This window comes from Enhydra lutris, unplaced genomic scaffold (assembly GCF_002288905.1).
Source record: "Enhydra lutris kenyoni isolate GAN:26980312 unplaced genomic scaffold, ASM228890v2 scaffoldscaffold3, whole genome shotgun sequence".
Taxonomy (NCBI): Eukaryota; Metazoa; Chordata; class Mammalia; order Carnivora; family Mustelidae; genus Enhydra; species Enhydra lutris.
This window is the reverse complement of record NW_019154087.1, coordinates 63,535,579-63,550,840: the sequence shown is the minus strand read 5'-3', so window position 1 is coordinate 63,550,840 and position 15,262 is coordinate 63,535,579. Positions and strand designations below refer to the sequence as shown.

Genomic DNA, 15,262 nt, shown 5'->3' with positions numbered 1-15,262 from the left:
AAAAAGTAACACGAATAACTGCTATAAGGAAAAAGTTAAGTTGTGCAAAGAAGTTTCTACCTAACAATGAACCTGTCAGGTTGTTTACACGGCTGTACTTTCTGGAAGGAAAGGAAAAACTCCAAGTGATTTCCTCATTAAAATTTACTTACTGCAGCACTCTTTCCTGGAAAGTTGAAAAAGGCATCAGGACCATACTTCTGAGGCATATGCTTTAACACAGATAGCAACTTCCCAGCATGTGGAGGCTATGAAAATAATCAACAGCTCATTAAACACATTATTCACCATAAAACAAAAAGTTATTTTTAATATACTCATACTTTAATATACCCAAGAAAAACCAAATGATGCTGTTAGCTAAAAGCATATAAAAAGCAATTATTTTCACTATCTTAAAGAAACATAAAATGTACCTATGCCATTTTTGTAATACAATAGAACATACGAGGTGTTTGATAAATATGTGCCAATATCACCTGACACCTGAATCTTCATACTGCAGCAAAAATGTTTTAAAATTACAAACTATATCAACCCACCACCCATCTCTCTTTAAAACACACTTTTTAATTTCACAAATAATGCCTACTACATTATACTGTTAAGGACTGTTTTCAAAGAAACAATAAAAATATTTTAACATTATAACCAGAGGTGGTACTATTATTATCCCATTTTATAGAGGAGGACTCTGAGACAGAAGAACATGTCCAAGGTCACACAGGTAGCAAAATGGCAAGGCGGGGATCAGAACTCAGTCTTACTTGAGAGTCCATAGTTTTAACTACTATACTTTTACCTTTCTATTCTGCTCTCAGAGAGCTTCCCATTGTCTTGAAAATAAAGACCAAAAGCCTTACCACAGCCCACAAGATACTAGATCTATCTCACTAGCCTCATTCTGCATTTCTATCTTCTGCTCTCTGTATTCTTCTCACAAAAGGGCCTGAGCACGAACTATTCCTTGTGCTTAAAATGTTCTCACTAGGCCCACTTCTCTTCCCTCTTAACTAAATAAATCTTACCCAACTTACAGAGCTCATCCTAAAGGTCCACTTCCTCGTAGCAGTCTTCCCTGACCTCTGAGACTGGATCCAATCCTCTGTCATATTTCATTCTATAATATTACCTTTACTATATAGCATATAAAAAAGCTGTGGCATTACATCTATATAATGCCTCTTTGACCCACAAGTCTCCTCTAATACACAAAACAACAACTAAAACAAAAAGACTTATTTACAAGGAAAAGAAATGAATAATCATATACACATTATCATTTTAATCAGTTTATAAACAAACAGGATAAAGTGTAATACATTCTTCCTCATTAAAAGTTCTAAACAAGGCCAACCTACAAGTGAAATCATTTGCTTGCTTTCATCTTATTTGGTATCTACTCTATTTATAAAATGTCTAAGAGTCCAGCAATCTTTTACCTAAATGTTAAGTGGAGAGTTTTATTAAGTGACCAAGAAATTTTCAATTTGCCACACTGCTCAGTTATAAAAGTGTAGCAACAAGTAACTACATTCATGTTGATTTTTTAAAATAAATTCCAAAATGAAATAACTAAAAATAACTCTGCAGTCAAAAATAAAAATATTATAGCATTTCCATCTACAGAACCATTCCACAAATGTCTGAATTCTTTTCAGTTTTGGGATTTTTTTTTAATTTTATTTTTAGGTAATCTCTACACCCAATGTGGGTCTTGAACTCACAACCCCAAGATCAAGAGTTGCATGCTCCACCAACTAAGCAAGCTAGGCACCCCAAGGCCTTGCTCGTTTTATTAACAGCTTATTATTTTCTCACTTTATGCCCTAAACCTATTCTCATTCAACTCCGAGTCACATAAGCAACTGTCTAAACATATTTAATCTTTTTATGTGTTCCTTCAAAAATGTTTCTGTGTGACTGTACTTATAATTTAAATGATACTGGGTTAGATATATTAATCTGTTTCTTTCTTCCTGCTTCTTGCATCTATTCACATTAACTTTTAAATCAATTCTAACTGCTATATAATAATCTAGTTAATGCATCCAATACATTTTACCTGTCTACTTTCCTAATGATAAGCCTCCGTGGTGACAATTCACTGCCACCAAAAATAATGCTTCATTGAACATCCTCATGTGTACTTCCTTATGAAACTGAGAGTCTCGGGGCGCCTGGGTTGGCTCAGTGGGTTAAAGCCTCTCCTTCGGCCCATGTTATGATCCCAGGGTCCTGGGATTGAGCCCCACATCAGGCTCTCTGCTCAACGGGGAGCCTGCTCCTCCCACCCCCATCTGCCTCTCTGCCTACTTGTGATCTGTCTCTCTCTGTCAAATAAATAAATAAAATCTTTAAAAAAAAAAAAAAAGAAAGAAAGAAAAAAAAAAAGAAATAAAGAAAGAAAAGAAACTGAGAATCTCATGGAACATGTACTCAGGAGCAAATTACTAAATCGCCGGATAGCAGTTTAATTTATGTGACTAAGTAGTGGTAGACTACTCGAGGTTGGCTAAATTCACGCCAACCACCAGCATACATATTCAAATAACCCTATCCCTGTTTTTTTGTAAGTGATAAATCACTAAATTCTACTCCTGAAACCAATATCACACTATATCTTAACTAGAATTTAAATAAAGATTTGGGAAAAAAAATAAATAAAACTGGAACAAAAGATAGGATTTGAAATAGACAAAATCAAAATATGTATGTAACTATAAGATGTGTAATCTAACATTTATGTAACATAACCCTCAGAACTTAGATGCAATCACTTGGCCATAGTAATTGTAATTATGCCTCAATATTCTAATGTGTCTGTCCACCACTGTAAGTGACGGGGTGGGGCAGGGGGCGGGGGGACATCAATCCCATCAATTCTGTCATTTAAGCATAGCCATGTTCCTTTTTGATTTAAAAGATTCTGTTTTAAGCTAGTTTAAAAGTAGGCTATGATCTATCTTGTGCTATCATTACTACCAATAATAGGAAAACAGTTCTCAAAATATAATCAGTGAATCAAATAATTTTCTGCTTCAACTACTGATGCAAAGATTTAACTTGCTGAAACAAAGCAAAGCTTGCGAATTAGCTAAGAAATATAAATGCTGACCCCACCAAAATAAAATAACCCTATCCCACAAATATATTTGCTATTATCCAACTTTATAATCCTTAATACTAACAGACATAATGTGAAATATCAATAGTTTTAATTTCAAGATCTCTAATTATTAGTGATTTTGTATTTATTTGGTTGTGGGGTTTTTATATAAATAAACATCTATTCATATCCTCTTATCTTCTCAGAGTTTTCTATATTCACCAAAAAAATGTATTAAATATACATTCACAATAAATACACTGAATATAAATCAAAATTTAAATGAAACCAGTATATAGGCCATCCTTGACATCTGACGGTTTAACTTACAATTTTACTTCACAATGGTGTGAAAACTATATGCACTCAGTAGAAATAGTACTTTAAAGTCTAATCTTTTCCCAGGCTCGTGATATGCAATATGTAGTACAATACTCTTATGACACTGGGCATCACAAGGGTAAAAAACTGATACACTTACAACCATTCTGTACCCACACAACTATTCTGTTTTGCACTTTCAATACAGTATTCAATATATAACATGAGATATTCAACACTATATTATAAAATAAGCTTTGTGTTACATGACTTTGCCCAACTGTCAGCTAATGTAAGTGTTCTGAGCACATTTAAGATAGGTTAGGCTAAGCTATGTTGTTTGGTAGCATAGGTGTATTAAATGGATTTTCAACTTATAATGGGATTATCAGGATGGAATCTCACTGTAAGTTGAAGATGTGTACTTCCTCCTCTAGACATGATATAGTAACAGGACCTGGACTTATCAAAGCATATAAACAACCAGAATACAGGATAAAATGTATGAAACAAAAACTGTTTTCAGACATGGAAGAAGAGGTAGCTCAAGACTGTTGATACTTGACAAAAAGGAAACAAAATGAGCCATGAAATTATCAGACTTTCTATCAGGATACAATTTCTATCACTGCACAGGAAGAGGGAAACAAAATAGAATTTAAAGGTCTCATTGACTTGATGAGGCAGAGAGTGGAATATGGGTAGTCTAAGGGAGATAAAAGCTTTAAAGCAGAGTACTAAAGAGAAAAAAGCTATATAGACAAGAAGCTCCATAAATCCTCACTGACTCCTTGGCTTAATATCAAACTATTCAAACCTGCCATAAAACTGAACAAGGTGAGGCCAAGATAATAACAGCTGTAAGTCAAAGAACTCCCACAGCTAGGATAGAGCCAGAAACTGTTTGAGACCCTACTAGGCACTGTGTAGAGACCACAGTCTTACACTACCTCTTATCCTGTATCTGAGACTTAGGGTCATTCACAGAGGTCCCAGAAGATCAGGTCTGAATAAGGAAGCTAATCTAGCCCTAGAACAACAGCCAATCTGAAGTGACCAAAAGAAAACTTTTAAACTAGCCACAAATAATATCTCTGCCTACCAAAGCAGACTAATAATCTAAAAAAGGGATTATGACAAAATCCAGCACTCAACAAGGAACAATTCACTATATCTAACATCACTCAATCTAAAATCACCAGCATTAGAAGAAGGAAAATAAGACCTATAAGCAGAAGCAAAATTAGTGCATAAAAAAAATGATCTAGAAAATGACAAAGATAGATTCAGTAGATAATAACATGAAATCAACTATTATAAATATGCTCAAGAGTCCCAACCAGGACTTAAAAGGAAAACATGAACATAATGAGGAAAAATGAAAGATACTAAAAAGAACTAAAGAGAATTTATAGAACTAAAAAAACTGAAATCTGAAAATTTTAATGGATAGAATCAACACACTGCAGAAGAGCAGTTACCTTAAAAATACAGTAATAAAAGCAGTCTAAAATGAAGCACAAAGAGAAAAGACTAAAAAAAGAAAATGTGAAAAGATTTGAGTGACCTACTAGACACTATCAAGAGAGCTAACATACATGTAATTAGAGCTAACACACATGTCCCAAAAAAGGAGGGAAGGACAAGAAAATGATATTTGAAGAAATAATGACCAAAGTGTTTCCAAATTTGCTGAAAATTATATTATAAACACACAGATACCAGAACTGTAATAAGAATAAACACAAGGGTGGGGGGCGCCTGGGTGGCTCAGTGGGTTAAAGCCTCTGCCTTTGGCTCAGGTCATGATCCCAGGGTGCTGGGATCAAGCCCTGCATGGGGCTCAGCAGGGAGCCTGCTTCCCCTCTGCCTGCCTCTCTGCCAGACTTGTGATCTCTGTCTGTCAAATAAATAAATAAAATCTTTTAAAAAAAAAAAAAAAAGAATAAACACAAGGTAACCGTACTAAGAAACATAATAAAATTGCTACAAATCAATGATAAATTTTTTTTTAAGTAAGCTCCACACCCAACACAGGGCTTGAACTCAAAACCCTGAGATCAAGATCCTACCAACTTAAAAGTGATGAAATCTTAAAAGTAGCCAGAGAACTAAAGCTTGATACAAAGAAGCTCAAGTATAACCACTTTAACACAATAGAGTGTTTATTATTACAAGGTACCAATTTAAATATATTTCATCAGAACTAGATTAAGGATCAGGTGTAGCTGAGCAGTGCTGTGAACAATGATCTCTAAAGAGCACTAAAATAAGCCTAGAAATGCAACAAAAGTGGGGGAGAATATTTATTAGTATTCCTCTAAGAGGTAAGTAACCAAGTGGCAGGAAGAAAACAGTTTGCTAAGGCACCTGGAGTTCAAAATAAGTTGACACTATTGCCATTCATTGAAAATGACCACTAGGGGCGCCTGGGTGGCTCAGAGGGTTAAAGCCTCTGCTTTCGGCTCAGGTCATGATCCCGGGGTCCTGGGATCGAGCCCCGCATCCGGCTCTCTCCTTGGTGGGGAGCCTGCTTCCTCCTCTCTCTCTCTCTGTCTGCCTCTCTGTCTACTTGTGATCCCTCTCTGTCGAATGAATAAATAAAATCTTTAAAAAAAAAAAAAAAAAGAAAGAAAATGACCACTAAATTGAATTTGTGGATGGTGGAGCCAATTAACTGCACAGCTTGTGTTCACTCAGTGGGTTATTCAAGTTTAAGGACAACAGCTTAACTACTCAGGTCAACAGAGAATCTAGGTGCTGCTACCTTAACACTCTTCCTTCTCTGTCCTTACCCTTTTCCTCTAATAAATGTTAAATGTATTTTGAAGACTAATAGTTTGAAGAAAAGCCAAGTAATAGCCTGCCTAGAACACCCAGTTCTCTCAGTCTGCACCTGTGTCAGGTCATGGCAGAAGTAGCTGTTCAGACCTAAACAGTACTTTAATTGATCTCTTCCCTTCAATTTGACATTTACCCCCATATAATAATAACAGTTGCTTAAAATCCACTAATGTGTCTGAGGAGAGGGATACTTTCAAATATCAAAGAGTATTCCATTTTCTCACCCATTGTCCTTTATGTCCTTGAAGTTTACTGAAGAATAGCTTTAGTTCTCGAACGGTCAAATTATAGCTAGCCAGCACTCCCAACATGTCAACTAAAAGATCTGGAAACAAAAGAAGACAATAAAACAATCAATTTATATTTCTTCAACTATTAAAATATACCATGCTTATTTAAGAGTCTGAACATTAGAGTTCCACACATATTAGATGCTCAAATATTTCTGAAATAAATATTACTAAATAAGAGAAATACAGTATTTAAGAATCAAACTTTATTTCTTTACATCCAATGTACTACAGAAAAAAAAAAATCATACCTGCTATCATATTGTCAACTTTTTCAATCTTCCCAAGCACTTTCTCAACAAGGCCTACTTCAGTGCAGACTTGAAGATTTCGTATGCTTTTCTTCAGAATCGCTGTAAACATGCTCCAGACCTCTGCTTGGCAAGTAATATCACATTTTTCTAGTAGGTCCACCATGCAGATGATACTCTCACCTTCTTGGATAATGAAATTCATTTCCAAATCAAACTGCCCTCCTACCAGCTTCCAAAAAGAGGGGAAAATTAAAAATATTAGTGCTTTTTTGATATAATTAGAGCACACTCCTAAGCTTTAGGTTGGCAGTAACTACCCATACACATTCTTCTCTACCCTCTACAACAAAAGGGTCCATAAATACACACACACACACACACACACACACACACACACAGAGTTCTAAAAAATAAAGATTCTAAAGAAACCTTCAAGTTAAGACAGCACAAAGTCAAGCAAGACTTACAATATAAAAATGGAAATATTCTTCAACAGAAACAAATACAGAATGTCTTCGGTAAATCATTATGCACTGACCTGATATCAACAAAGATCTAACTTTTAGCTCTATAACTGCTTATAATTCAGTATTTATGAATCATGAACTCTGTGAACTATCCACAACAACCTACAAGTGCTTTGCTGCTTATACAAAATACCAGCTCACAACAGAAATGAAAAGCTAAAAATGCTCAGAGTGGACACAGAACTTAGCATTTATAATTGTCTACTTTATAAATTTCTACTTTATTTTACCTACTGATTTTAATCCCTTTCCTTCCCTGTCAATAACTAGGATAACTTAAATATAATCATACACCCAAAGTAGTAATCAAGAAAATTTATTTCATTGATACTATCAAAAAATCCATCCAGAGAAAGATACACTGACCTATCCCCACAATGCCATCTCACCCACAGCATCCTCCCACAGAGGAGAGTTTCTTAAATTTAAACAAATTCCAAGTTTTTAAAGGAATTAAAATACTTTTATAATTACCTCTGCAGAGCTATCCTTATTAACTAGTATTTTAAAAGATATCTGTCAGAAATACTACATACAAGATTCACCTACACTCCTGTCCTTCTGAGTATGTCTTGGTTTTTCATTACGCATTCCTAAACCCAAAAAGTGGCCAAGAATTAGGAAAGTGAACTTCACAAAACAAAATCCAACAGCTCATAAAAGAATAACAGACACAACCTAATAGAGTTTACTCCAGAAAAGCAGGGAAAGTTCAGAATTAGACAAACAATTAAAACTCCTTGAAGCCAAGGATTGATGTCTCCCAGCTCCTGCCAAAGAAACACACTGTCAAGAGAAAGAAAAAATGGGAAAATGAACAACATGAAGCAGCATGTGCATATAGGAGATAGGAATTCCTGGCTAATGCCGTGGTAAAAGCATTCGATTCTTCTGGGAAAGCTCTGGCAGAGATTTTAGTGTCCATTACTGTGTATCATCAGGAACATCTAGCAAAAGCAAAGGAGCACTGGGTTTCTGCTAAAAGGGCCCCTCGGTGTCACTGGGCCAATTCCCCTAGCTACATGGTCGTGGCTATAAAGTATACATGCCTGGCTCCCTAATCCACCCAAAAATTCTGTTAACTACATAAGAACTCTTTTTTAATTTGTTTTTGTAAAGATCATCCGCTTGTCCTGTCTTTAACTTTTTATCCTGAAATAATTTCAAATATTCAAAAAGCTACAAAATAGTATAGAATTCCTATATACTCTTTACCCAGCTTCCCCAAATGTGAGTATATTATATAATCCTAATAAAATCATTAAAACGATAAACAACATTGATAAAAAGACTAGTGACAAATTTACAGATCTTACTCAATCACACTAAAGTCCTTTTGCTGATCCATAATGAGCACCCCTTTAGTCTTCTCCGTACTAAGACCGTTACACAGGCATTCTTTGACTTTCAAGATTTTGATGTTTTTAAAGCGTATTTGCCAGATATTTTATAGACTCTTCCAATGTGGACATTTTTTCAGGTTTAAATTCAGGTTACGCATTTTTAGTGAAAGTATCCCAGAAGTGATGGATGTCCTTAGCATACCATTTCAATGGTACCTAATGTAAATACACCTCACTATTGGTAAAGTTAGCTTTGATCACTTGTTTAAGGTGGTGTTTGTCAAATTTTTTTCATTTTAAGGTTACCATAGGGGTACCTGGGTGGCTCAATAGGGTAACCATCTGCCTTCAGCTCAGGTCATGATCTTAGGGTCCTGAGATCAAGTCCTGCATTGGGCTCCCTCCTAAGCAGGAAAGTCGTCTTCTTCCTCTTCCTCTCCCTCTCCCTGCTCATGCTTGCACTCTCTCTCTCTCTCCCTAAAATAAGATCTTTAAATAAATAAATAAATAAATGTTACTATATTTCATGTTTAAATTATTACAGATCTTGTGGGAAACACCTTGAGACTAGGCAAGTATCTTGTTTCTTGCCATACTTTGTACAACAAAATCCAACAGCTCATAATAGAGTAAACCACAACCGAATAGTTTATTCCAGTTTAATGCATCCACTGATGGAGCCTACCTCCCACTGCTATTACTGTGGCATTGCTAAATAGTTTTATATTTCCATCATACTTTATTATTAATTGTAAAAGACTTCCTTTAATAATAAAATATATCAACCACACCTGAAAAGCCAGCATCATGCTTGCACACGAAAATTGAAATGAGTCTCATGAAAGTCAGACACAAGATTAGGATGTGACTATCATCACCATCATTTGGTATTATTCTGGAGGCACAGAAGATACATTGTCAAAAAGGCGGCAATGTATAAATATCAGATTGGAGGAATTTAAATTACAATTACTCTGAGATGATGTGATTTGTGTCTGGGAAACCAAGTACTTCAACTGAAAAATTACTATAAATGAGAAAAGTATTTGGTACTGGAACTACTGACACAGTTACCAATATGAGTCAATCTCCTCTTGCAAAAGTAGATCAATAGATAGATATAAATAAATAAGCAAACCAACCAACCAACCAATCTCAAAGGAATTATATTAAATAGAAAAAGCCACACACAAATAGCTACTACCTTAACAACTAGAACTTTATCCTACAGATACATTTAGGTAATGATGTTAGATACAAGAACTTCATTGTGACACATTTTGAACAGAAAATAAAAGCAACAATCCCCCCCAAAAAAATTATCAGATAACAGTTAATAAAGTTGTATATGACTATATAATGGAATATGATGCAGCCAATTAAAAGAATGAGGCAGCTCCATCTGACACGAAAAAAATCTCTAAAATACATTACTTAGGTGAGAAAATCAAGATGGAAGAAAAGGTGAACCGTAAGCTACAATATGAATGTCAATGTATATACACAGGCATATACACAAGAATGATACACAAGAAACTAAAGAGTGATTGCCTCTGAAAAGGCAACAGAGCATTTGGGGAGAAAGAGCAAAGGGAGAGTTTTTACTACATACATGTTTGGACATATCCCACACAGGTCTAAAGAGGTCAAAAGTCTAGTTACAACTAATTTAGGAAAACTTACCTTCACCCTGATATTACTTACATCAATCTTCCATTTTAATCTGTGTTTATTTCTGCCAGTAACCACCCTTACAAGAAGCTACAGAATTAATTTTTGAAAGTAATTTCCAAAAAAACCCAAATATTTCACCAGCTTTTAAACTGAGTTTACTGTGTGAGAGCTGTATCCAGACAGGTGTTTTAAATATTTCTCCATTGCTTTAAATATTACAAAATATACCTTTCAAGGAGAAAATTGATGGCAGAAATTGATACATACAAATGTGTGGCATATTTGATATACTATATACATGCATATCTATTATACCTAAAAAGCATGCACAGGGTCCGCAGTGTGTCATGTTAACCCTTTCTAATAGTTATTTGAAGCTGATCAACCTTCAAAACACAAATTTATTTTCAATGACAAGGATCATAATCCAAGTCTAGGCATTGGCTAGTTATTATCTGAGCTGTAGTAATGGCTCTGCACCACAAAATATAATCTTCCCAAATGTCACAGAAAGTTATGAATATCTGAGCAGCCTAATGCGCTTTACTAGCCGTGAAATGTGAAAATGTAATCTTATTACCTTTTTTATGGTTGTATTTTTTTGAATAATGTAGCCTAGAAATTGATGTATAGTCTTTTTCTGCATTTTAGCATGATTTGGTCTCCTATGCTATATAGAACATTTTTCACAACTCTCCATTTCAACATATTTTAGTCTTGGCCTGAACTCCATAAACAATTTTTATAGCAACCTTCAGGGTGGCATAACATGCTTTCTATAGGTTATAGTTTAATGTACAAGATTATAGAAATTTTAAAGCATATTATTCAAAGAATTCAAATAAACCTTCACAAGTTATGAATTAGGATTTTAATTGGGCATGATGACTACTTTCATCAGTGGATATGTTACTAAAATACTTTAAGCTAAAATTAAATATCACTAAACCTAAGTCACTTGTATTTTCAGAAAACCAAGAAACACATATGGACCAAAAATTATTAACTTCAATAGATTTATACAACTGGGAAGACTGTAATACAGAGAAAATTCTAATACTTCAAAGTAAAGCTGTATTTGCCCTGGAATCTTGCTAAATTCTTCCTCAGAGATATGGCCACAGTAAGGTAGAGCAGAAAAACTGGACAGAGCACAATCACATCTTATGTCCCTAACTAGATATTTTCTACTTCTTGTGACAAATCACCTTTTATCTTTGGACCTGTCTACTTGTTCATAAAACAAGCCAAATAAAAAGTAAGCTTCTTTTATATATGTGCATCCTTCAAAGATGTATTTACTTTTTTTTACTTTTTATAAAAGTGCTAATGTCAAGGTATCCAATTTATCCCTAAGAATCCATTCCTAAGTGAATGTGACCATATACATGTTTATAGTCACTAGAAACTTATTAATAAGGAGAGGTTGAGGGAAAATTACAATGATGTGGTCTCCCAACTTACATTTTCTTCTTCTTACGTAATAAGCGTTTCTAGTTTGGTACATGAGGCCCAGGCAGAAAAAAAATTTCACTTTCCTTGAAGTTACCAGCCATGTCACCAAGTGCTGACCACAGAGGACAGGCAGTAATATGTGCAACTGCTGGCCTATTACTCTTTTTTTTTTTTAAGATTTTTATTTATTTATTTGACAGAGAGATCACAAGTAGACGGAGAGGCAGGCAGAGAGAGAGAGAGAGAGGGAAGCAGGCTCCCTGCTAAGCAGAGAGCCCGACGCAGAACTCGATCCCAGGACCCTGAGATCACAACCTGAGCCGAAGGCAGCGGCTTAACCCACTGAGCCACCCGGGCGCCCCTGGCCTATTACTCTTAAAGAACACAACTCATCTTTGCAACTTTCCTCTTCCACTTACATAAGCAACTGGAAAATGGCAAGAACTAGAGTAGCTATTCTCAAGTAGAGAATCTATGCCATAAGTCTCATGGTGAATATAACAGAGCAGTAAGACCTATGGATATAGACAACCCATTTCATAAAGAATTTGTCCACATAAAGATCTGTACATGAACATTTACAGAAGCTTTATTCATAATCACCAAAAACTATAGACATTCAAATGTCTACCAACTAATAAATGGATAAACAAGTTGTGGTACAACCATACAACAGAATACTAATCACTAATAATAAGGAAAAAGTTACTGATACCATTAACGATGTGAATTAATATCAAAAACATTATGCCAAGTCAAAGTAGTTAGACACAAAAGCCACATATTATGTGATTCCATTTATATGATATTCTGGAAAAGGCAAACGTATAGGGAGAGGAACTGGATCAGTGGTTCCCAGAGGCTGGGGAAAGCACAGAATTAACAACAAAAAAAACATATGAAGTGTTTTGGGAGATAATGAAATTTTCGGTATCTTGGTTGTGATACTGAATCCACAAATATATCCGTCTGCTGAATTTTAATTTCATAAAACTATACATCTAAGGGTAAATTTAACTGAATGTCTTAATAAACCTAAAGTTTAAAGTAAATTTAAAAAAAAAAAAAGCTCAAGCCATTTGCCAGTTGTATCAAAGGCAAGAGAAAAAGTAAGATCCTCCAACTAAAGGCAACAATGTAGAATTAAGATGGCGAAGTCATGGAATACAAGAAAATTGAAGAAAAACTTCGCTATCTATAAATCAGTCAAAAAGCATGTTCTACTGATAAAAAATTATCCTTAATAATTTTCAAAATCCCCACATGTACTAGAAAGTAGCAAATAACATCTCCTCTCTCACTGTTCATTGTACCTTTCATAAGAATTAAAAAATTTCACTAAACTATATGACATGTCTACAAAACCAGTATCAAGCAAAAGATTTCCATGAAGTCTGAGAAATACTGGATTAACAAGGCTAAAGATGTTCATAGGATAGAACTCCCAAAGATATACTACTATATAAGTTTCAAAAAGATATATAACCAATGCATGGATTTCCCCAAATTTACTTGACAATGTAATCTTTTTTTCTTTTTTTTTTTTTCTGCTAAGAGATTTTCAAGGAATAACATTCGTCAAAAGCTTTTTTGAGAAACACTGGATAATGTAATATAATTGTGTTCTTAAAGACTATATGAATATCACAGAATTATCTATGTTTTACAGAAACATTTAATAAGCCTTTCAAATTGTCAGGTGAATGATTTAAAGTAACCTATTTGTTTTTTATAAGTTCTTTTCTGTGATTCACAGAATATAATAATCAAAGAAAAAAAATCTCAAATTAAGATTACTTTAGGGGACAGAAAATATGAACAATCAAACTGTCCTGTCACTTCCTCTACAATCCAGTCCACAAGTCCAGCAAGACAGATATCCTCCACACAATTAGGGTTGTTCAAAGTGCCAAGAGAGTTCAGCTGAACTAACGGGTAAACTTCAAAGCTAGGTCATTAAGAACTTAATGGCTTCCCTTCTATCACTCATTCTAAGAAAAACTCAGTCACCATGTCATGAAGATATTCAAGTAGCTATATAAAAGGCCCACTTGGAAAGTAACTGAGGTCTCCAGCCAAAAGCTTACACCAACATGCCAATCATGTAAGTAGTTTAAAAGCAGGTCTTCCAGCTCCCGTTGAGCCTTTAGAGGACTGCAACCTCAGCCAACATCTGAAATGCAACCTCATGACAGACGCTAAGTCAGAACTGTCCAGCCAATTTGCTCCCAAATTCCTGACCCACAGAAACTGTGAGCTGATATTTATTACTGTTTAAGCTGCAAAGTTTTGGGATAATTTGTTACACAACCAACAGATAACTAATATGATTACAAATCAATCAGTTAATAGTAATTGGGAAAAACTTTTTTACTCTATATTTCTGCACTTCAATTTTTTAAATTCTAACACAAAATAAAATAATTTAAAAATACAAACAATACAATATACATACATTGATTACTATAAAGCTATGTACTGTAAGGGCCTATTTAGTCAGAGCGGCCCCACCTCCGTTGTACAGCCATTTTGTTGTTTATGCAGTAAAACTTAAATTGACCCTGCCCCCCCTCCAGGGGAACTTACTTAAAAGCAAGTCCAGGAAACCAGTCCCAGGTAACAGCCCAAATACAAGGGTGGGTTAGGTCAAGTGGAGATAACGGGCCCAAATACAAGGATGGGTCAGGTCAGGTGGAGACATTCAATCAGTGGAGGCACATACTGTCTCCCAGCTACCAAGGTGATAGGCTGGTTCAAATGTCTACTAGGGTAAATTGTAATGCAATTGGTCACCTAGCATGACTGTGCAGCTTTCTCTGTGTGTTACAACTTCATTGGCCACCTGTGCGTGGCCAGGCCCAACCACGTGGCCTTTGCTCTATAAAAGCTAGTCTGTGAAACAGAGAAGGGTTGTCCTCTCTGTAAGGGGCGGCCCCGACTGTTCTGTTTGACAGTCGGTCTGATTCTTGATGCTTGGCGCAAAATAAAGCTTTGCTTGATCTTCGCTTTGTATCAGTCTCACTCCTTTGACCACGGACCAATCATTATTGGGGGACCCAACATTGGGGACCCAACACTACAATATAAGCACTTTATATGAATTATCATCTTTAATTATCTCTCATAAAAAAACCCACACTGATCTTCACTTAATAGATGAGGAACCTGAAACATAACTTGCCTAAACTCACAAGGTACTAATGCAGCTGAACCAGGCTTCTGACACTGCATAACAACTGTATATAATAGATTGTGACAAATAATTTAGACTGTCTAACCCAGCATCTCTTCCCCAAAGTCTTTTAACTGATGAGTGAATACATACTTATTTCAAGAATGAGACCAGCATGCCTGGCTGGCTCAGTTGATAGAGTATGCAACTGTTGATCTCAGGGTGGTGAGTTCAAGGCCCAAGTTGGGTATAGTGCTTACTTTTAAAAACAAA

At 35.3% G+C, this 15,262-nt stretch overlaps 1 protein-coding gene across 1 annotated transcript in view; it reads right to left on the bottom strand.

The window, feature by feature from the left end:
• Positions 1-15,262, bottom strand: part of LOC111153330 (LPS responsive beige-like anchor protein) — a 754,899-nt gene that overhangs the window by 657,421 nt on the left and 82,216 nt on the right. The window contains exons 3-5 of the mRNA XM_022512304.1: positions 6,816-7,047; positions 6,499-6,599; positions 153-248 (exon numbers count right to left, since the gene is read on the bottom strand). Of these exons, the coding sequence (XP_022368012.1) occupies positions 153-248; positions 6,499-6,599; positions 6,816-7,047 (429 nt within the window). The remainder of the gene's footprint in view (positions 1-152; positions 249-6,498; positions 6,600-6,815; positions 7,048-15,262) is intronic.